General features: G+C 45.7%; 1 protein-coding gene across 2 annotated transcripts in view; it reads right to left on the bottom strand.

Moving 5' to 3' along the window:
• LOC121232769 (probable global transcription activator SNF2L2) overlaps positions 1-18,269 on the bottom strand; it is a 192,437-nt gene that overhangs the window by 131,757 nt on the left and 42,411 nt on the right. For both annotated transcript variants that reach the window (XM_041121185.1, XM_041121186.1), the window contains exons 6-8: positions 12,628-12,754; positions 4,204-4,377; positions 3,789-3,962 (exon numbers count right to left, since the gene is read on the bottom strand). In XM_041121185.1, the coding sequence (XP_040977119.1) occupies positions 3,789-3,962; positions 4,204-4,377; positions 12,628-12,754 (475 nt within the window). The remainder of the gene's footprint in view (positions 1-3,788; positions 3,963-4,203; positions 4,378-12,627; positions 12,755-18,269) is intronic.

The raw sequence follows: 18,269 nt of genomic DNA, 5'->3' as shown, positions 1-18,269 counted from the left end.
AAAACCAAACAAAAATAAGAAATATTTTGAAGACCATTACTTTCAATAAAAATAGCACAGTTGTGAAATATGAACAAACTCCTACCTTTCTGGAGACATACCAGAACTGCAGTAACCTGGCAAGAACTTGCAAGGTAAAATCCATTTTCAGCATTCAAGACAACAGAACTACAGTGCTCAAAAAGTAAACTTCTATGACTATTACAATTAAATATAGTATCATTATAACCTAGCCAAGGTATTTCCTCTATACATACTATCTTTTTCTTGGTGAGATCTTTTGAACCATATCATGAATGTTCTTGCATGTGATATATAAGTGTTCAGGAACTTCCCTGGGACACAATCACCATTGCTAATCCTAGTTATCTAAGGACAATCTGTGTAAGGAATTTAACACTATTATTTAAGATGCTTTGGTTAAAAAGTATGCTATCATACTTTTAAACATAGCCTATTTTCCTAGGCTAGCCCAAGTGTCTGAGAGGACATGAAGTATTTAGAAATTTCTAGTATATAGAAGATTAACTTCTGGCTACACTGAATTAAAGATCTGTAAAAACTGTAAGAACATATCACAGTTGGACTAAATTTAAACAGGGGAAATAACTCCACTAACATAACATGCATAATTAGTGTAATTTTGTTTTGCTTTTCCATGAAAATTTAATTAAGCTTTTAGCAGGGAACAGGGTAAGTGCTTCTGACTGCAAAACCCAGTTGAAGATGACTACTGAGTGCTGTGTCTTCGATAGCAGATCTGAGTCACAGGCTTTGGGTAGGAGGTTTTAGGAGGAAGCACTGGATATTAGTGTTTTGTGACATTTCTGGACATACAAATCCATCTTGTATTTATTAGCTGTGGACTTCTTTACCATATATCATATATATTTCAGAGTGACATAAGCTCATTCACCTCAGAATCTAAAAAATATTTTTAAAACAATGGAACTTCTGTAAAGTCATCATATTTTTATCTGATAATTAACATTGTAACAGCTTGAACACATAAACCGTAGGCAATTGTCTCTATTGATAGTATAAAGAAGCTCTATAATGTAGATTGGTATGTAACCTTGAGCAAAGCCATAAGGCCTAAACATTTGTTCTCTTCTGCAAGCCCTCCAGTTACATTTCATATGCACTTTTAATCCTCATTGGTGATTTAAAACCAAACTGTTCATTCCTTCTGCTTGGTGGGCATTGATTTTGGACAAGGATTAAAGTTTTATTTCACATCACCTTAAATATTTGGGGTTTTATTAGCACTGTGTTTCAATGAAAACATGCCAATTCCCATTAACTTCTATGTTGTTGTTACACTGTGTCATTCAATTGCTGACTGAGAATCTATATTTTCCCAGTCACCTACTGTCTTGTAGGTTTCAACAACACAAAAAAAAGTATTAGAGTTACCCAGTGTCTGGTAGAAGTTTTTCAGAAGAAAATCAATCTAACACTGGTTGCTAACACACTTGTACATAAAAAATAATCTGTCTACATTTTAAGTTCTAAGACAGAGATATTTTAACTGCTGAAATGTAAGTAGTCCACTGATCAATTCCACAGCATTCTGAAGAGACATGGTTATATACAAAACCATTATATCCTGTTTTTATAAAAAAAGTGCAACTGGTATTGTTCAGGTGCAAAGAAGGGAGAGAATAAGAAATAACAGCAGCAAGAGGAACTATAGCTGACTGCCATTAGTTCCCAGGAAAAAACTGCATATATTTACTGCTATTGGATATGTAAGTGTGAAAATACAAAGTTTCTGAGTAATACCATAAAAAGTTAATAATAAATAGTCTTCAAAACTATAATAGCTAGAAAGAATACATAGTACTTGTATAGTAAATAACTTGAATATCTCTGCAATATTGTAAAAATGTTGACATGACAAAGAGATTAAGTGATGTTATACAAAAGTGGCTGTGATATGCATGAATGACAAGTTTTTAAGCCTGTAGAAAAGTGTGGTGGACACCAGGTGCCCACCAAAGCTGCTCTATCACTCCCCCTCCTCAGCTGGACAGGGGGGAGAAAATATAATGAAGGGCTCGTGGGTCGAGATAAGGACAGGGAGAGATCACTCACCAATTACTGTCACGGGCAAAACAGACTTGACTTAGGGAAAATTAACTTAATTTATTGCCAATCAAACCAGAGTAGAGTAATGAGAAATAAACCCAAATCTTAAAACACCTTCCCCCCACACCTCCCTTCTTCCCAGGCACAGCTTCACTCCTGGATTCTCTACCTACCCCCCCTCCAGTGGCGCAGGGGGATGGGGAATGAGGGTTACGATCAGTTCATCACACGCTGTCTCTGCTGCTCCATCGTCTTCAGGGGCAGGACTCCTCACACTCTTCCCCTGCTCCAGCGTGGGGTCCCTCCCACAGGAGACAGTCCTTCACAAACTTCTCCAACATGGGTCCTTCCCATGGGCTGCAGTTCTTCATGAGCTGCTCCACCATGGGTCCCTTCCACGGTGTGCAGTCCTTCAGGAGCACACTGCTCCAGCGTGGGTCCCCCACGGGGTCACAAGTCCTGCCAGAAAACCTGCTCCGTGGGCTCCTCTCTCCACGGATCCGCAGGTCCTGCCAGGAGTTTGCTCCAGTGCGGGCTTCCCATAGGGTCACAGCCTCCTTTGGGCATCTACCTGCTCCGGCGTGGGATCCTCCCCGGGCTGCAGGTGGATATCTGCCCCACCATGGACCTCCATGGGCTGCAGGGGGACAGCCTGCCTCACCATGGTCTTCACCACAGGCTGCAGGGGAATCTCTGCTCCGGCGCCTGGAGCATCTCTTCCCCCTCCTTCTTCACTGACCTTGGTGTCTGCAGGGTTGTTTCTCTTACATGTTCTCACTCCTCTCTCCGGTTGCAGTTTCTGTGCCGCAGCAACTTTTTTTCCCTTTGTCCTGGTTTCAGCTGGGATAGAGTTAATTGTCTTCCTAGTAGCTGGTAAGGTGCTATGTTTTGAGTTCAGTATGAGAAGAATGTTGATAACACTGATGTTTTCAGTTGTTGCTAAGTAGTGTTTAGACTAATGTCAAGGATTTTTCAGCTTCTCATGCCCAGCCAGCGAGAAAGCTGGAGGGGCACAAGAAGCTGGCACAGGACACAGCCAGGGCACCTGACCCAAAGTGGCCAACAGGGTATTCCATACCATATGACGTCCCATCTAGTATAGGAACTGGGAAGTGGGGGCGGGGAATCGCCGCTGGGGGACTAGCTGGGTGCTGGTCAGCGGGTGGTGAGCAATTGCACTGCGCATCATTTGTACATTCCAATCCTTTCATTATTGCTGTTGTCATTTTATTAGTGTTATCAGTATCATTATTAGTTTCTTCTTTTCTGTTCTATTAAACTGTTCTTATCTCAACCCGTGGGTTTTGCTTCTTTTTCCCGGTTTTCTCCCCCATCCCACTGGGTGGGGGGGGAGTGAGTGAGCAGCTGCATGGTGCTTAGTTGCTGGCTGGGGTTAAACCACGACAACCCCCCACTACTAAAACCTTGCCACACAAACCCAATAGAAAAAGACAATTATATATTATGAGAAATCTAAAGAAAAAATTAGCTATAGCTCAAAGTGAACACTATCAAATTCACTACCATCATTAGAAATCCAAGGGACTCTTCTGCATTAGTTTTAGGTTTATACTTTTTAAACTTCTTGCATTAAAGAGATTTTATTCTGAAAAGAGCATACATAAGCACCTGAGGGTGTACATCAGACTGTATGTAATTTTAGCCAAACTTATCAGACCCCTTCCCCCATTCCTTACCATTAGTCTTCTCATTCTTTCTTTCTCAATTCTCTCAGTTTCCTTTTTCTGCTCACGTTCAGTGTTGGCATGCCAAGTTGCCACAGCTTTAGAAATTTTCTGTATTTTCCCAGACACTGACCGGTGGTATTCTTTAAAATCTTTAGCATGCTGCAATATGCTGTTCAGATATTCCTAGAGAAAGAAAACAATTTAATTCAGAGATTTGACAGCACAAGGTTTGAGATCAGGAATACAAGAGTTGTAATTTTAGAGTTTTATGCTTTTTTATTGCATAAATTTATTTTCTTGTGCCTCAGTCTCCAGAGGTGAATAAAATATAAAATGACAATGACTGGCAGATCATAACAAGATACAACAATCAACTGAATGGCATTTCCATGTCTGGGAGAACAATTAACAGGAGTTAAAATACCAGGTGTTTCTGTCTACGTTTCCTCTCTTGTTCTATCTTCTGCTGTTTCTCAAGCTTTTCTGTCATACGGGCCTCCCTCAGAGTCTGGCGCTTGCTTCTCTTGTAGGCTTTGCAGTTTAGTGATGTCTCTAGTGTTGTGTCACGACGCATGCAGGCTACTACCTCTTGTCTTAGCTACCGGTGAGAAAAAAGAAACAGTTCAAAAAAAACCCATTTTTCACACACACAAGAACAACTTCAATTAGTAATACAGTAAAGTAAAATTTTAGTGGTGCAGGACAACCCCCAGTTTCCTCTCCCCTTTCCATTACAGTTCTGCAACTCTTCAGTTGTAGCAGAAAGGTCTGTCTCCCTAAATAAATCTTCAGTTTCTGTAGGACAGAAAGCATTTCAGCTGGGATAGAGTTAATTGTCTTCCTAGTAGCTGGTACGGTGCTATGTTTTGAGTTCAGTATGTGAAGAATGTTGATAACACTGATGTTTTCAGTTGTTGCTAAGTAGTGTTTAGACTAAAGTCAAGGATTTTTCAGCTTCTCATGCCCAGCCAGCGAGAAGGCTGGAGGGGCACAAGAAGTTGGCACAGGACACAGCCAGGGCACCTGGCCCAAAGCGGCCAACGGGGTATTCCATACCATGTGACGTCCCATCTAGTATAGGAACTGGGAAGTGGGGGCGGGGAATCGCCGCTGGGGGACTAGCTGGGTGCCGGTTGGCGGGTGGTGAGCAATTGCACTGCGCATCATTTGTACATTCCAATCCTTTTATTATTGCTGTTGTCATTTTATTAGGGTTATCATTATCATTATTAGTTTCTTCTTTTCCGTTCTATTAAACCATTCTTATCTCAACCCACGACTTTTACTTCTTTTCCCAATTTTCTCCCCCATCCCACTGGGTGGGGGGGGAGTGAGTGAGCGGCTGCATGGTGCTTAGTTGCTGGCTGGGGTTAGACCATGACAGTCAGTAGGAAGGAAGATGTAGATAACATGGTAGAAATATTGCCAAAGACTTCTTCCAGGAACTGTTTTTGCTTGGTCTGACACATCACATCTCTGCTGCTTCTAGGCCAACCAGGCAAGCCAATGACAAGGGGCCCAGAATGGTCTGGCACTGTGACTCCCTTTCTGAAATTCAGATGCTGTTACACATATTCAAGATCTAACTAACTTGTATCTTAGATGTGCTTTTGTTAGGCTTAATTTTCACAGTCTGTGTGTCACAGTGGGAATGATGAACACAGATTACAGAGAAATGTTACAAAGGACTGTGGTGGGTTGACCCTGGCTGGGTGCCAGGTGCCCACCAAAGCCGCTCTATCACTCCCCCTTCTTAGCTGGACAGGGGGGAGAAAATATAACAAAAGGCTCGTGGGTCAAGATAAGGACAGTTTAATAAAGTGAAAGCAAAGGTCGCGCGCGAAAGCAAAGAAAAACAAATGATATTATTCTCTACTTCCCATCAGCAGGCGATGTCTGGCCACTTCCTGGGAAGCAGGGCTTCAGTACGCGTGGTGGTTGCTCCGGAAGACAAAAATGCCTTCCCTTCCGCCCCCCCTTTACTTAGCTTTTATATCTGAGCTGACGTCATATGGTATGGAATATCTGTTTGGTTAGTTTAGGTCAGCTGTCCTGGTTATGTCCCCTCCCAAGATCTTGCCCTGCCCCAGCCTGCCATTGAGGGAGGGGGCAAAAATGTTGGGGAGACAGCCTTGATGCTGTGCCAGCGCTGCTCAGCAGTAGCCAAAACACTGGTGTGTTATCAACACCTCTCTAGCTACTAATGCAGAGCACAGTTCTATGAGGGCTGCTATGGGGACTATTAACTCCACCTCAGCCAGACCCAATACAATCTCCACCCCTTATTCCATACCATTTGCGTCATGCTCAGGTCCCACATAATTTCATACAGATGTCTTCTAACCATGCCATTGTATTTAATTCTCATTACTGAAATCCCTTCTTACCAACACTTACAACTGTAACTACATACTTAAACCAATGTTATACCCAACATACAGATTTATACATTCTTATTAATTACTATCCCCTGTCCTTTAACAGATAGATATTCCATGGGCTTCTTCCACTCCTCCAGATGTTCACACACAGGTTATGACTTGGGCCCCATAGTGGTCAGGGCAGGAGAAGCAGTATGTTCGATCGTTGGGCACCAACACCGGCTTGGTTTGGGTCACCGATGCACTTGTCTGGTTCCTTGCAAAGTTCACTCCTCTGCAGTTCAGGTCATTCCTGCTACATTACTTCCTACAACATACAACTCACATCACAGATTATTTTTCCCTCAAGGTTAAATGTCCTTGAGGCACACATTGGGTCTCCCCATCCTTCCGCATTACCCACCAAGTACACCCAGGTCCCTGAGCAAAGACGATCCCACGAATGGGTTTGCCTTTTCCCATGGGAGGAGCAATCCACACTGCCTTCCCCAGCCACTTCCCCATGTGCACTACGGGGACCTTATCTCCTCCCACAGTATGTAGGGGCTTTGTTTGGGCAGGACCAGGACGGTTAGCAGATCCTCTGGTGTTAACTAGCCAAGTGGCTTCTGCTAAATTTGTATCCCAGTGCTTCCATGTCCCATTGCCTAGCGCTCTCAACATAGTCTTCAACAGTCCATTATATCTCTCAATTTTTCCAGATGCTTGCGGGTGATACGGTATGTGGTACACCCACTCAATGCCATGTTTCTTTGCCCAGGAGCTTATGAGGTTATTTCAGAAATGAGTCCCATTGTCTGATTCAATTCTTTCTGGGGTACCATGTCGCCATAAAATTTGCCTTTCAAGGCCTAAGATGGTGTTTCGGGCAGTGGCATGGTTTACAGGGTATGTTTCTAGCCAACCAGTAGTTGCTTCCACCATCGTGAGTATGTAGCGCTTGCCTTGGTGTGTTTGTGGCAGTGGTCCAATGTAGTCAATTTGCCAGGCCTCGCCATATCGAAAACCCAGCCAGCGCCCTCTGTTCCAGGGAGACTTTACTCTGGTGGCTCGTTTGATTGCAGCACATGTTTCACATTCATGAGTGACCTGTGTGATGGCTTCCATGGTCAGGTCCACCCCTCGATCACGAGCCCACCTATATGTTGCATCTCTCCCTAGATGTCCCAATGTCTCATGGGCCCATCGAGCTACAAATAGCTCACCCTTACGCTCCCAGTCCAGGTCCACCTGAGCTACTTCTATTTTGGCAGCCTTGTCTACCTGTTCATTATTTCGATGTTCTTCAGTGGCACGGCTTTTGGGCATGTGAGCATCTACATGACATACCTTTAGAGCCATGTGTTCTACACGGGCAGCAATGTCCTGCCACAATGCTGCTGCCCAGATGGGTTTACCCCTGCGTTGCCAATTGGTCTTCTTCCACTGCTGTAGCCACCCCCATAGGGCATTAGCCACCATCCAGGAGTCGGTATAGAGGTAGAGTACCGGCCACTTTTCTCGTTCAGCAATCTCTAGGGCTAGTTGGATGGCTTTCACTTCTGCAAACTGACTTGACTCGCCTTCTCCTTCAGTGGCCTCAACGACTTGTCGTGTGGGACTCCACACAGCAGCTTTCCACTTTCGATGGTTCCCTACCACACGACAGGATCCATCAGTAAACAAAGCATAACGCCTTTCGTCTTCTGATAACTCGTTATATGGTGGTGGTGCCTCTTGGGCACGAGGTACCTCCTCAGGCGTTGCTCCAAAATCTCTGCCTTCTGGCCAGTCCATGATCTCTTCCAGAATTCCTGGGCGGTTAGATTTCCCCAGTCGAGCCCGTTGCGTAATCAATGCTATCCACTTACTCCATGTAGCGCTGGTTGCATGATGTGCAGAGGGGATGTTTCCTTTGAACATCCAGTGTAGCACAGGCAATCGTGGTGCCAAGAGGAGATACACTTCTGTACCAACAACTTCGGAAGCGGCTCGAACCCCCTCGTATGCTGCTAGTATTTCTTTTTCAGTCGGGGTGTAGTGGGCTTCTGATCCTCTGTATCCCCGACTCCAAAACCCTAATGGTCGACCTCGGGTTTCTCCTGGTGTTTTCTGCCAGAGGCTCCAGTTGAGACCATGCTCCCCAGCTGCAGTGTAGAGTACATTTTGTACATCTGGTCCTGTCCGGACAGGCCCAAGAGCTACTGCACGAGCTATTTCCTGTCTGATATGCTCAAAGGCTTGTTGTTGCTCAGGGCCCCATTCAAAATAGTTCTTTTTCCGCGTTACTCGATAGAGAGGGCTCACAAGCTGACTATAACCTGGAATATGCATTCTCCAGAACCCCACAAGGCCTAGGAAAGCTTGTGTTTCCTTCTTGTTAGCTGGTGGAGACATAGTTGCTATCTTGTTGACCACATCCATAGGGACATGACGGCGTCCATCCTGCCATTTTATTCCCAAGAACTGAATCTCCTGTGCAGGTCCCTTGACCTTGCTTTTCTTTATGGCGAAACCAGCTTTCAGAAGAATCTGAATTATTCTTTTTCCCTTCTCAAACACTTCTTCTGCCTCGTTGCCCCACACGATGATGTCATCTATGTATTGTAAATGTTCAGGGGCATCGCCTTGTTCCAGTGCCGTTTGGATTAGTCCGTGACAAATGGTAGGGCTGTGCTTCCACCCCTGGGGCAGTCGATTCCAGGTGTATTGGACACCTCTCCACGTGAAAGCAAACTGTGGCCTGCACTCTGCTGCCAAAGGAATGGAGAAAAATGCATTGGCAATATCAATTGTAGCATACCACGTGGCTGCCTTTGATGCCAGTTCATATTGGAGCTCTACCATGTCTGGTACAGCAGCACTCAGTGGCGGTGTCACTTCATTCAGGCCGCGATAATCTACTGTTAACCTCCACCCTCCATCAGACTTTTGCACTGGCCATATAGGACTATGAAAAGGTGAGTGAGTCTTGCTGATGACTCCTTGGCTCTCTAGTTGAAGAATCAGCTCATGGATGGGAGCCAGGGAGTCTCGGTTTGTCCGATATTGCCGGCGGTGCACCGTCCTGGTAGCGATTGGCACCTGCTGTTCTTCAACTCGCAGCAATCCCACAATGAAGGGATCTTCCGAGAGGCCAGGCAGGGTAGATAGCTGTTTGATCTTGTCTGTGTTCACAGTGGCTACACCAAAAGCCCATCGGTACCCCTTTGGGTCCTTGAAGTACCCTCTCCTGAGGTAGTCTATGCCAAGGATACAAGGGGCCTCTGGGCCGGTCACAATGGGGTGCTTTTCCCACTTGTCCCCTGTCAAGCTCACTTCAGCCTCCAATACAGTCAATTCTTGGCATCCCCCTGTCACTCCAGAGATCCAGATGGGTTCTGTGCCCCTGTACCCTGATGGCACCAGCGTACACTGTGCACCAGTGTCTACCAAAGCCTTATACTTCTGTGGGTCTGATGTGCCAGGCCATCGAATCCACACAGTCCAGTATATCCGGTCATCCCTTTCCTTCTCCTGGCCGAAGGCAGGGACCCTCTGTTGCTGTTCCTCATCACAGTATTCACTGTCTGACCCTTGCGGTGCCAGACCAGAAGTCCCCTCACCAGAATCAAGGGAGGTGGTTTCAGTTCTTCTATGCCTGGAGGATCGCTGATTGCTTTCTTGGGCCTCTACAGCAACGACACTGACAGCCTTCTTCTTGGGTGACCCCTTCTTAACAGCTGTCTTCCCTCTCAGTTCACGTACGTGGGCTTCCAACTTAAAGGTGGGTTCACCATCCCACTTCCTCATGTCCTCCCCTTGGTCACGCAGGAAGAACCAGAGCATACCACGTGGCATACACCTTGGGCTCCCTTTCCCTCTGACCGGAGCAGGAGAGGACTGATTTCTTGGAGCATCCCTAACAGCCAAGGCACTGTCCTGTAGGGATGAGGAGACACAGAGATTTTCTTCAAAGTTTTGGAGCCAAGATGACACTTTCTCCACAGTTGGTGTTTCCATATCTGGGCAATACATTGCTGCCAAGCTGTTAGAATACGACGCTGGGGCACCTTGAATCACCTTTCTCCACATGGCCCGTGTGCACAGGACATCCTCTGGATCTTTTGAGACTTCCTCATCATCTAGATCACTGTAGATGACTTCCACCACTGCTAACTCTCTCAGGTACTGGATGCCTTCATCTGCGGTAGTCCACTTTTCTGAGGAATTCACAAGATCTTCCTTGAATGGATATCTTGCCCTCACACTTGAGAGGAGCCGGCTCCAGAGACTGCAAATTGCTGCTTCTTTTCCAATTCCTCTTTCAATTCCCCGGTTTCTAGCGAGGGATCCCAGCTGTTGGGCTTCCTTGCCTTCCAGTAGCTGACTGTCGGCCCCATTATCCCAGCATCGGAGCAGCCAGGCAGGGATCCGCTCACCTGGCTGGCGGCTGTAGTCTTTCCGCAAGTCCCGAAGTTCTGAGGACGTCAGGGACCGGGTAGTTTCTGCTTCCTGTTTAAGTTCCCTCACTCCTTCCTCCAATTTCTTTATTGAAGGACCAGGTTCTAAATTAAGGCTTTCCTCTTCTTCTTCTTCCCTCACTAATCGATGGTATGGACCTGTTGATCTCCTTATCCATTGTTTCCTTTTCACTACTGGGGCAATTACTGTGGTGGTTGTTGTTGTTTGGGTCCCTATCTCAAGCATGGTGTCCTCAGATGCAGTCTGGGTCCCTGCCTCAACCATGGTCCTCTGAGAGTGTTGAACTATGGCTCGGTAGGCATAGGCCAAGCCCCAGTACAGTGCGAGAAGCTGCTGGTTTTCATTGGGATAGGCAAGGCACCCTTCTATCAGGTGGCGCGCCAGTTTGCCAGGGTTACTTGCCTGTTCAGGTGTAAAGTCCCAGATTATGGGAGGTGATAACCGTCCTAGGAATCTGCCCAAATCCTTCCATATACCCTGCCACCCAGGGACCGGTCGCTTGAGGGCACATTTCAGTATTGCCTCACCCGAAACTTGTCTTCTCTTATACCAGGATGAGACCAGATTCCACAATACCCATAATACACCACCAGTATTAATTATTAGTATTGAACAACTCACATAAGGGTGAACAAGGACCTCAGGAGCCTGCATAATAAAACCATTCACATCAATGCCTGGTAGGGAGAGGGAGATGTGTTCCCTCATCTCCTCCACAAGATAGCTCCCACAACACAGCAAAGCCATCAGTGCCAGGACAAAGCACATAGATATTATTTGTATTAGCATGTTCCCGAGTTCCTTCATTCTCCCCACAAGATAGCTCCCGCAGCACAAAAAAACCATCAGTGCCAAGGCAAAGCACACAGCCATTATTTGCATTACCATGTTCCCAAACTCAGCAAGGTAGAGATAAGCAAGCAGCCAACAAGCTCCGTGACCTGCACAGGAGCTTGCCACTTAATAACTAGCTAAGGCACGCTTAATGCAAAACTGCCGTTGTCGTGCCCCACGTTGGGCGCCAAAAAGGACTGTGGTGGGTTGACCCTGGCTGGGTGCCAGGTGCCCACCAAAGCCGCTCTATCACTCCCCCTTCTTAGCTGGACAGGGGGGAGAAAATATAACAAAAGGCTCGTGGGTCAAGATAAGGACAGTTTAATAAAGTGAAAGCAAAGGTCGCGCGCGAAAGCAAAGAAAAACAAATGATATTATTCTCTACTTCCCATCAGCAGGCGATGTCTGGCCACTTCCTGGGAAGCAGGGCTTCAGTACGCGTGGTGGTTGCTCCGGAAGACAAAAATGCCTTCCCTTCCGCCCCCCTTTACTTAGCTTTTATATCTGAGCTGACGTCATATGGTATGGAATATCTGTTTGGTTAGTTTAGGTCAGCTGTCCTGGTTATGTCCCCTCCCAAGATCTTGCCCTGCCCCAGCCTGCCATTGAGGGAGGGGGCAAAAATGTTGGGGAGACAGCCTTGATGCTGTGCCAGCGCTGCTCAGCAGTAGCCAAAACACTGGTGTGTTATCAACACCTCTCTAGCTACTAATGCAGAGCACAGTTCTATGAGGGCTGCTATGGGGACTATTAACTCCATCTCAGCCAGACCCAATACAACAACACTAAGAGCATTTAACTCTCACCAATAAAAGATCCATGACAAGTATAAAGAGTATAATGAAAATTACATCTATTATGATTTGTGTTGAAAATGCACTTGCAGCCTGTCCTTCTCTTGTGTCTCTGTGCCACTGCCATTATTTTCATGAAAAACTACCACAATTCTAGGATTACAACTTATACTGGAGGATGGAGCAGGAGGGAGAGAGAACACATGTACATATTCAGTAATAAAACAAAATAAATACCAAGTTAAAAATTTCTGAGAATTTTTTCTTATCAGTAAAGTGTGCTCTTGTACAAAATCTCCTGTTTAAGGTCAGTGCTGCTGTAAAATCTGACACATGCCACAACATCACATTTGACTGTGAGCACTACAAGAACTTCCCTGCAGCAAAAGGCATTACCTGGCGCTGGAAATTCAGTAACCTAAGTGCCTTCAACTCCACTGTAGCTTTGTTTCGCAGATCAGGAGGCAAAGAGCCAGGCAAGTTCTCCAGTTCTTGGATTCTGTGAGCTATTCGAGCCTGAAGCCTAAATAAATATAGGATTGGAAAAGATACTAGGAAAAATCTGTCAGTAGTTATTAACAGTATATAGTAAAATTTGGCAATTTACTTCAGGTACTTAGTTGGCTTTTACTACCTGTTTCTGAACAGGTGTTTGTATAGATGGAGAAGAATAAGGTTTAATTTTCCATTTACAGAATAAATTGCCAAATAATGAAAGCCCTCCTCTGCCCCTCTTCCCCCTCCTTTAATTCGGACAGAAAGTATATGTGAGCATAGCAACTTGGAAATTTTGATTTACTCATGCTTCCTAGCATTCTGTCTGCAGGTCTGTTTGGTGGGTACTATTTTATACCTTTAACACATAGTGTTGTCAGAATAGTTACCATATGCAAATGGAATTTTCTTACATGACATATTCATAATATTAATATTCATAATTCTACTTGCTTGTTTTATTGTGACAACTTAAAGTTGTCACAATTTCAATAAAATGATAGCACTTAGCTATTGGACTACAAACTGGATTCTATTTCACTCTTTCTTCATGGAATTCTTAATTCATTTACGAATACAAAAGAGACCGACAATAATACACAAGCCAGAAGAAACTTACTTGGTTCTATTTTTCACATTCAAAATCAAGATCACAGAGCTAACATTTATATAATCTTTATGAGCTTTTTTTATTTACAAGTAAATATTTATTTGCAAACTCTGAATTTGGCCAAGGTAGAAAAATGACAGACCACAACATTTTAAGTGGTCCAAAGGTTGCATTTAAGTTCAAATGAATCAGAAATAAGAGCTCTTCCTCACACTCCCTCTATTTCCTACACACTTTTTAAAAAACACATACACACCCCCAATTAAAATCCCCCAAAGCACAAGAATGGAAACATATCTAATCTCTACATCACATCTCAATTTTTCACTCTCCTAATGTATAAAACATCAGATCACATGAGGAAGAGGTGTCTGGTGCATATTTACATGTTATCCTGTGATGAGGATTTCAGCACTAGCCTGCAGGCAGAAAGAAAACATCTTCTAGCGTTGCTTCTCTGCACATTAAGATAATTCTTTCCCTGTATTTCCCCTGCTGTTTCCCCACACTTACTACAGCACTAACACAGTGCCACGGGCATTCTCATACACTCAGTGTTCCAGATGCACAGCTGGAAGGCAGATCGAGCAAGTTTGTGTCTGAACACAAGTTCATGTCTACACGTGCATACACACACTCTTCTGTGGGTAGTCTGATTATAAGGACTAAATGACTGAACCTACTCATTTCTACAGAGAAATTCATAAAGTTACTTATCTCCTATCCACTATAGTAGAATAAACATTAGAAATCCATTATTAGCATAACCATATAATTTATAAATCCTGATAACTTGCTAACAGATCAAAATATTAATATTTCACAATAACTACATGCATACTGAGCAATGTGTAATCTGAAAAGGAAAATATAATTCTTTTTTAAAGCTGCAGACAAGTACCCATTCTGTAACAGTACTCCTACCCAAAATTCAAGAATAATATATTTTGAGTCTTCCTAGGTACTAACAAAGAAAAATTATTTAATATATTATTCCATTTTTTCTATCTGAGTTTTTCTCCAGCATTCTAGGTTTCCTCATACAACCTGCTATCTCCTCTTCAATTTAATACTTTATTTTTTTAATAGACGTTTCTGCATTTTATCCTGTTTTCATTTTAAGAGCTTGTTGATTTTACAGACCTTAAGTATATAAAAATAAAATGTTATCAGTTTTTCTAATCTTAAAAATAAATTCTATTTCACAGAATCACATAATCATTTAGGTTGGAAGGGACCTCTTGAAATCAGCTAGTCCAACCACCCTGCTCAAGCAGGGTTACATAGAGCAAGTTGCCCAAGACTATGTCCAGTCATATTTTTAATATCTCCAAGGATGGAGACTCCACAACCTCTCTGGGCAACCTGGTCCAGTGTTTGACCACCCTCACAGTAAAAAAGTATTTTTGGGGGGTTCAGATGGAATTTCATGTGTTTTAATTTGTGCCCATTACCTCTTGTCCTGTCACTGAACACTACTTAGAAGAGTCTGGCACCCTCTTCTTCATTACTCCCTCCCATCAAGTATTTAAACACATTGATAAGATCCCCCTGAGACTTCTCCAGGCTGAAGAGTCCAAGCTCTCTCAGCCTCTCCTCATATGAAAGGTGCTCCAGACCCTCAGTCATCTTGCCTGACCAACCTCATGGCCATCTATGATGGAGTGTCTACATCAGTAGACAAGGGAAGAGCTACAGATGTCGTCTATCTGGACTTCTGTAAGGCCTTTGACATGGTGCCCTACAACATTCTTCTCTCTAAATTGGAGAGAGATGGATTTGATGGATGGACTGTTTGGTGGATGAGGAATTGGTTGGATGGTCGCATCCAGAGGGTAGTGGTCAATGGCTCAATGTCCAAATGGAGATCAGTGACGAGTGGTGTCCCTCAGGGGTCTGTATTGGGACCAGTACTGTTTAATATCTTCATCAATGACATAGTGGGATTGAGTGCACCCTCAGCAAGTTTACAGACGACACCAAGCTGAGTGGTGCGGTTGACATGCCTGAGGGATGGGATGCCATCCAGAGGGACCTGGACAAGCTCAAGAAGTGGGCCCATGTGAACCTCATGAGGTTCAACAAGGCCAAGTGCAAGGTCCTGCACCTGGGTTGGGGCAACCCCCAGTATCAATACAGGCTGGGGGATGAAGGGATTGAGAGCAGCCCTGAGGAGAAGGACTTGGGGGTACTGGTGGATGAAAAGCTGGACATGAGCCAGCAACGTGCGCTCGCAGCCCAGAAAGCCAATTGTATCCTGGGCTGCATACAAAGAAGCGTGGCCAGCAGGTCAAGGGAGGTTATTCTGCCCCTCTACTCTGCTCTGGTGAGACCCCACCTGGAGTACTGCATCCAGCTCTGGAGTCCTCAGTACAGGAAAGACATGGACCTGTTGGAGTGGGTCCAGAGGAGGGCCACGAAGATGATCAGAGGGCTGGAACACCTCTCCTATGAGGAAAGGCTGAGAGAGTTGGGGTTGTTCAGCCTGGAGAAGAGAAGGCTCCGGGGAGGCCTTATTGCAGCCTTTCAAGACTGTGATGGGTTGACCCTGGCTGGTTGCCAGGTGCCCACCAAAGCCGTTCTATCACTCCCCCTCCTCAACTGGACAGGGGAGAGAAAATATAACAAAGAGCTTGTGGGTCGAGATAAGGACAGGAGAGATCACTCACCACTTACCGTCATGGGCAAAAGAGACTCAACTTGGGGAAAATTAACTCACTTTATTACAAATCAACCAGAGTAGGGTAATGAGAAATAAAACCAAATCTCAGAACAGCTTCCCTCCACCCCTCCCTTCTTCCCGGGCACAACTTTACTCCCGGCTTCTCTACCAACCCCCCCAGCGGCACAGGGGGACGGGGAATGGGGTTTACGGTCAGTTCATCACACGTTGTTTCTGCCGCTTCATCCTCCTCAGGGGGGAGGACTCATCACACTCTTCCCCTGCTCCAGCGTGGGGTCCCACCCATGGGAGAGAGTCCTCCACGAACTTCTCCAACGTGGGCCCTTCCCACGGGCTGCAGTTCTTCACAAACTGCTCCAGCATGGGTCCTTTCCACGGTGTGCAGTCCTTCAGGAGCACACTGCTCCAGCGTGGGTCCCCCACGGGGTCACAAGTCCTGCCAGAAAACCTGCTCCGTGGGGCTCCTCTCTCCACAGATCCGCAGGTCCTGCCAGGAGCCTGCTCCAGCGCAGGGTTCCTACAGGGTCACAGCCTCCTTCGTGAAACCCACCTGCTCCGGCGTGGGGTCCTCCACGGGCTACAGGTGGATATCTGCTCCACCGTGGACCTCCATGGACTGCAGGGGGACAGCCTGCCTCACCATGGTCTTCCCCATGGGCTGCAGGGGAATCTCTGCTCCGGCGCCTGGAGCACCTCCTCCCCCTCCTTCTGCACTGACCTTGGGTGTCTGCAGGGTTGTTTCTCTTACATGTTCTCACTCCTCTCCTCCCGGCTGCCGAATCTGCCTGTCCCAACTTTTTTTCCTTCTTAAAAATGTTATCACAGAGGCGTTACCACTATTGCTGATTGGCTCGGCCTTGGCCGGCGGCGGGTCTGTCTTAGAGCCGGCTGGTATTGGCTCTCTCTCGAACACAGGGGAAGCTTCCAGCAGCTTCTTACAGAAGCCACCCCTGTAACCCCCCCCCCCCCGCTACCAAAACCTTGCCAACAAAACCAATACAAATACTTAAAGGGGGCTTATAAGAAAGATGGGGACAAACTTCTTAGTAGGGCCTGTAGTGACAGGACAAGGGGTAATGGTTTTAAACTAAAAGAGGGTAGATTTAAACTAGATATAAGGAAGAAATTTTTTATGATGAGGGTGGTGAAACACTGGAACAGGTTGCCCAGAGAGGTGGTAGATGCCCCATCCCTGGAAACATTCAAGGTCACGTTGGACAGGGCTCTGAGCAACCTGATGTAGTTGAAGATGTCCTTGCTCATTGCAGGGGGGGGTGGACTAGATGATGTAAAGTGATATAAAGGATTGATTGCACACAGATAATCCTTTAGACATAAACCATTGACCAAGTCTGGGACTAGGAGTGGATCCAGCCGCATCTAGACTCCTCTCTGGAAAGGAGTTTAGAACGCAAGGGGGTCCTTTCTGAACCTCGTGACTCAATGGGAGGGTCTCCTTGACAGTTTTGTCTGACTGTGTCCTCCATGCAGTAAATATCAAGTGAACCTTGCCATCGAATCTTGTTAAATCACTGTCGCATTTACTATCAAACTTTGTTATCAGGTTCCAACTCAAACTATTCTATGATTCTATTCTATGATCTTTGTGGCCCTTTGCTGGAATTGCTCCAGTAAGTCCATATCTTTCTTGTACTGGGGAGCCCAGAACTGGATACAGTACTCAAGATGCAGCCTCACCAGTGCTGAGTAGAGGAGAAGGATCTCCTCCTTCGACCGGCTGGCACTGTTCTTCCTAATGCAGCCTAGGATGCTGTTGGTCGCCTTTGCCATGAGGGTGCATTGGTGGCTCATGGTCAGCATGTTGTCCACCAGTACCCCCAGGTCCTTCTCTGCAGAGCTGCTTTCCAGTTGGGTGGCCCCAAGTGTGCAGTGGTGCATGGGGTTGTTCTTCCTTTCCTCTTGTTGAACTGCATGAGATTCCTCTCTGCCCATTTCTCTTGCCTGTCCAGGTCCCTCTGGATGGCAGCACAACTCTCTGGTGTATGACACTCCTCCCAGTTTTGGGTCATTTAAAAACTCTGCCCCATTGTACAAGTCATTAATGAAAGTGTTAAAAAGGATTGGACCCAGTATTTACCCCTGGGGTACACTGCAATTTACTGGCTTCCAACTAAACAGTGTGCCACTGATCACCACCCTCTGGGCCTGGCGGTTCAGACAGTTTTCAATCCACCTCCCTGTCTGCTCATCCAGCCTATACTTCAACAGCTTCCCTATGAGGATGTTATG

The sequence above is a fragment of the Aquila chrysaetos genome, chromosome W, assembly GCF_900496995.4.
Source record: "Aquila chrysaetos chrysaetos chromosome W, bAquChr1.4, whole genome shotgun sequence".
NCBI classification, from domain to species: Eukaryota; Metazoa; Chordata; class Aves; order Accipitriformes; family Accipitridae; genus Aquila; species Aquila chrysaetos.
The sequence above is the reverse complement of the archived record's forward strand: the minus strand, read 5'-3'. Positions and strand labels throughout refer to the sequence as shown.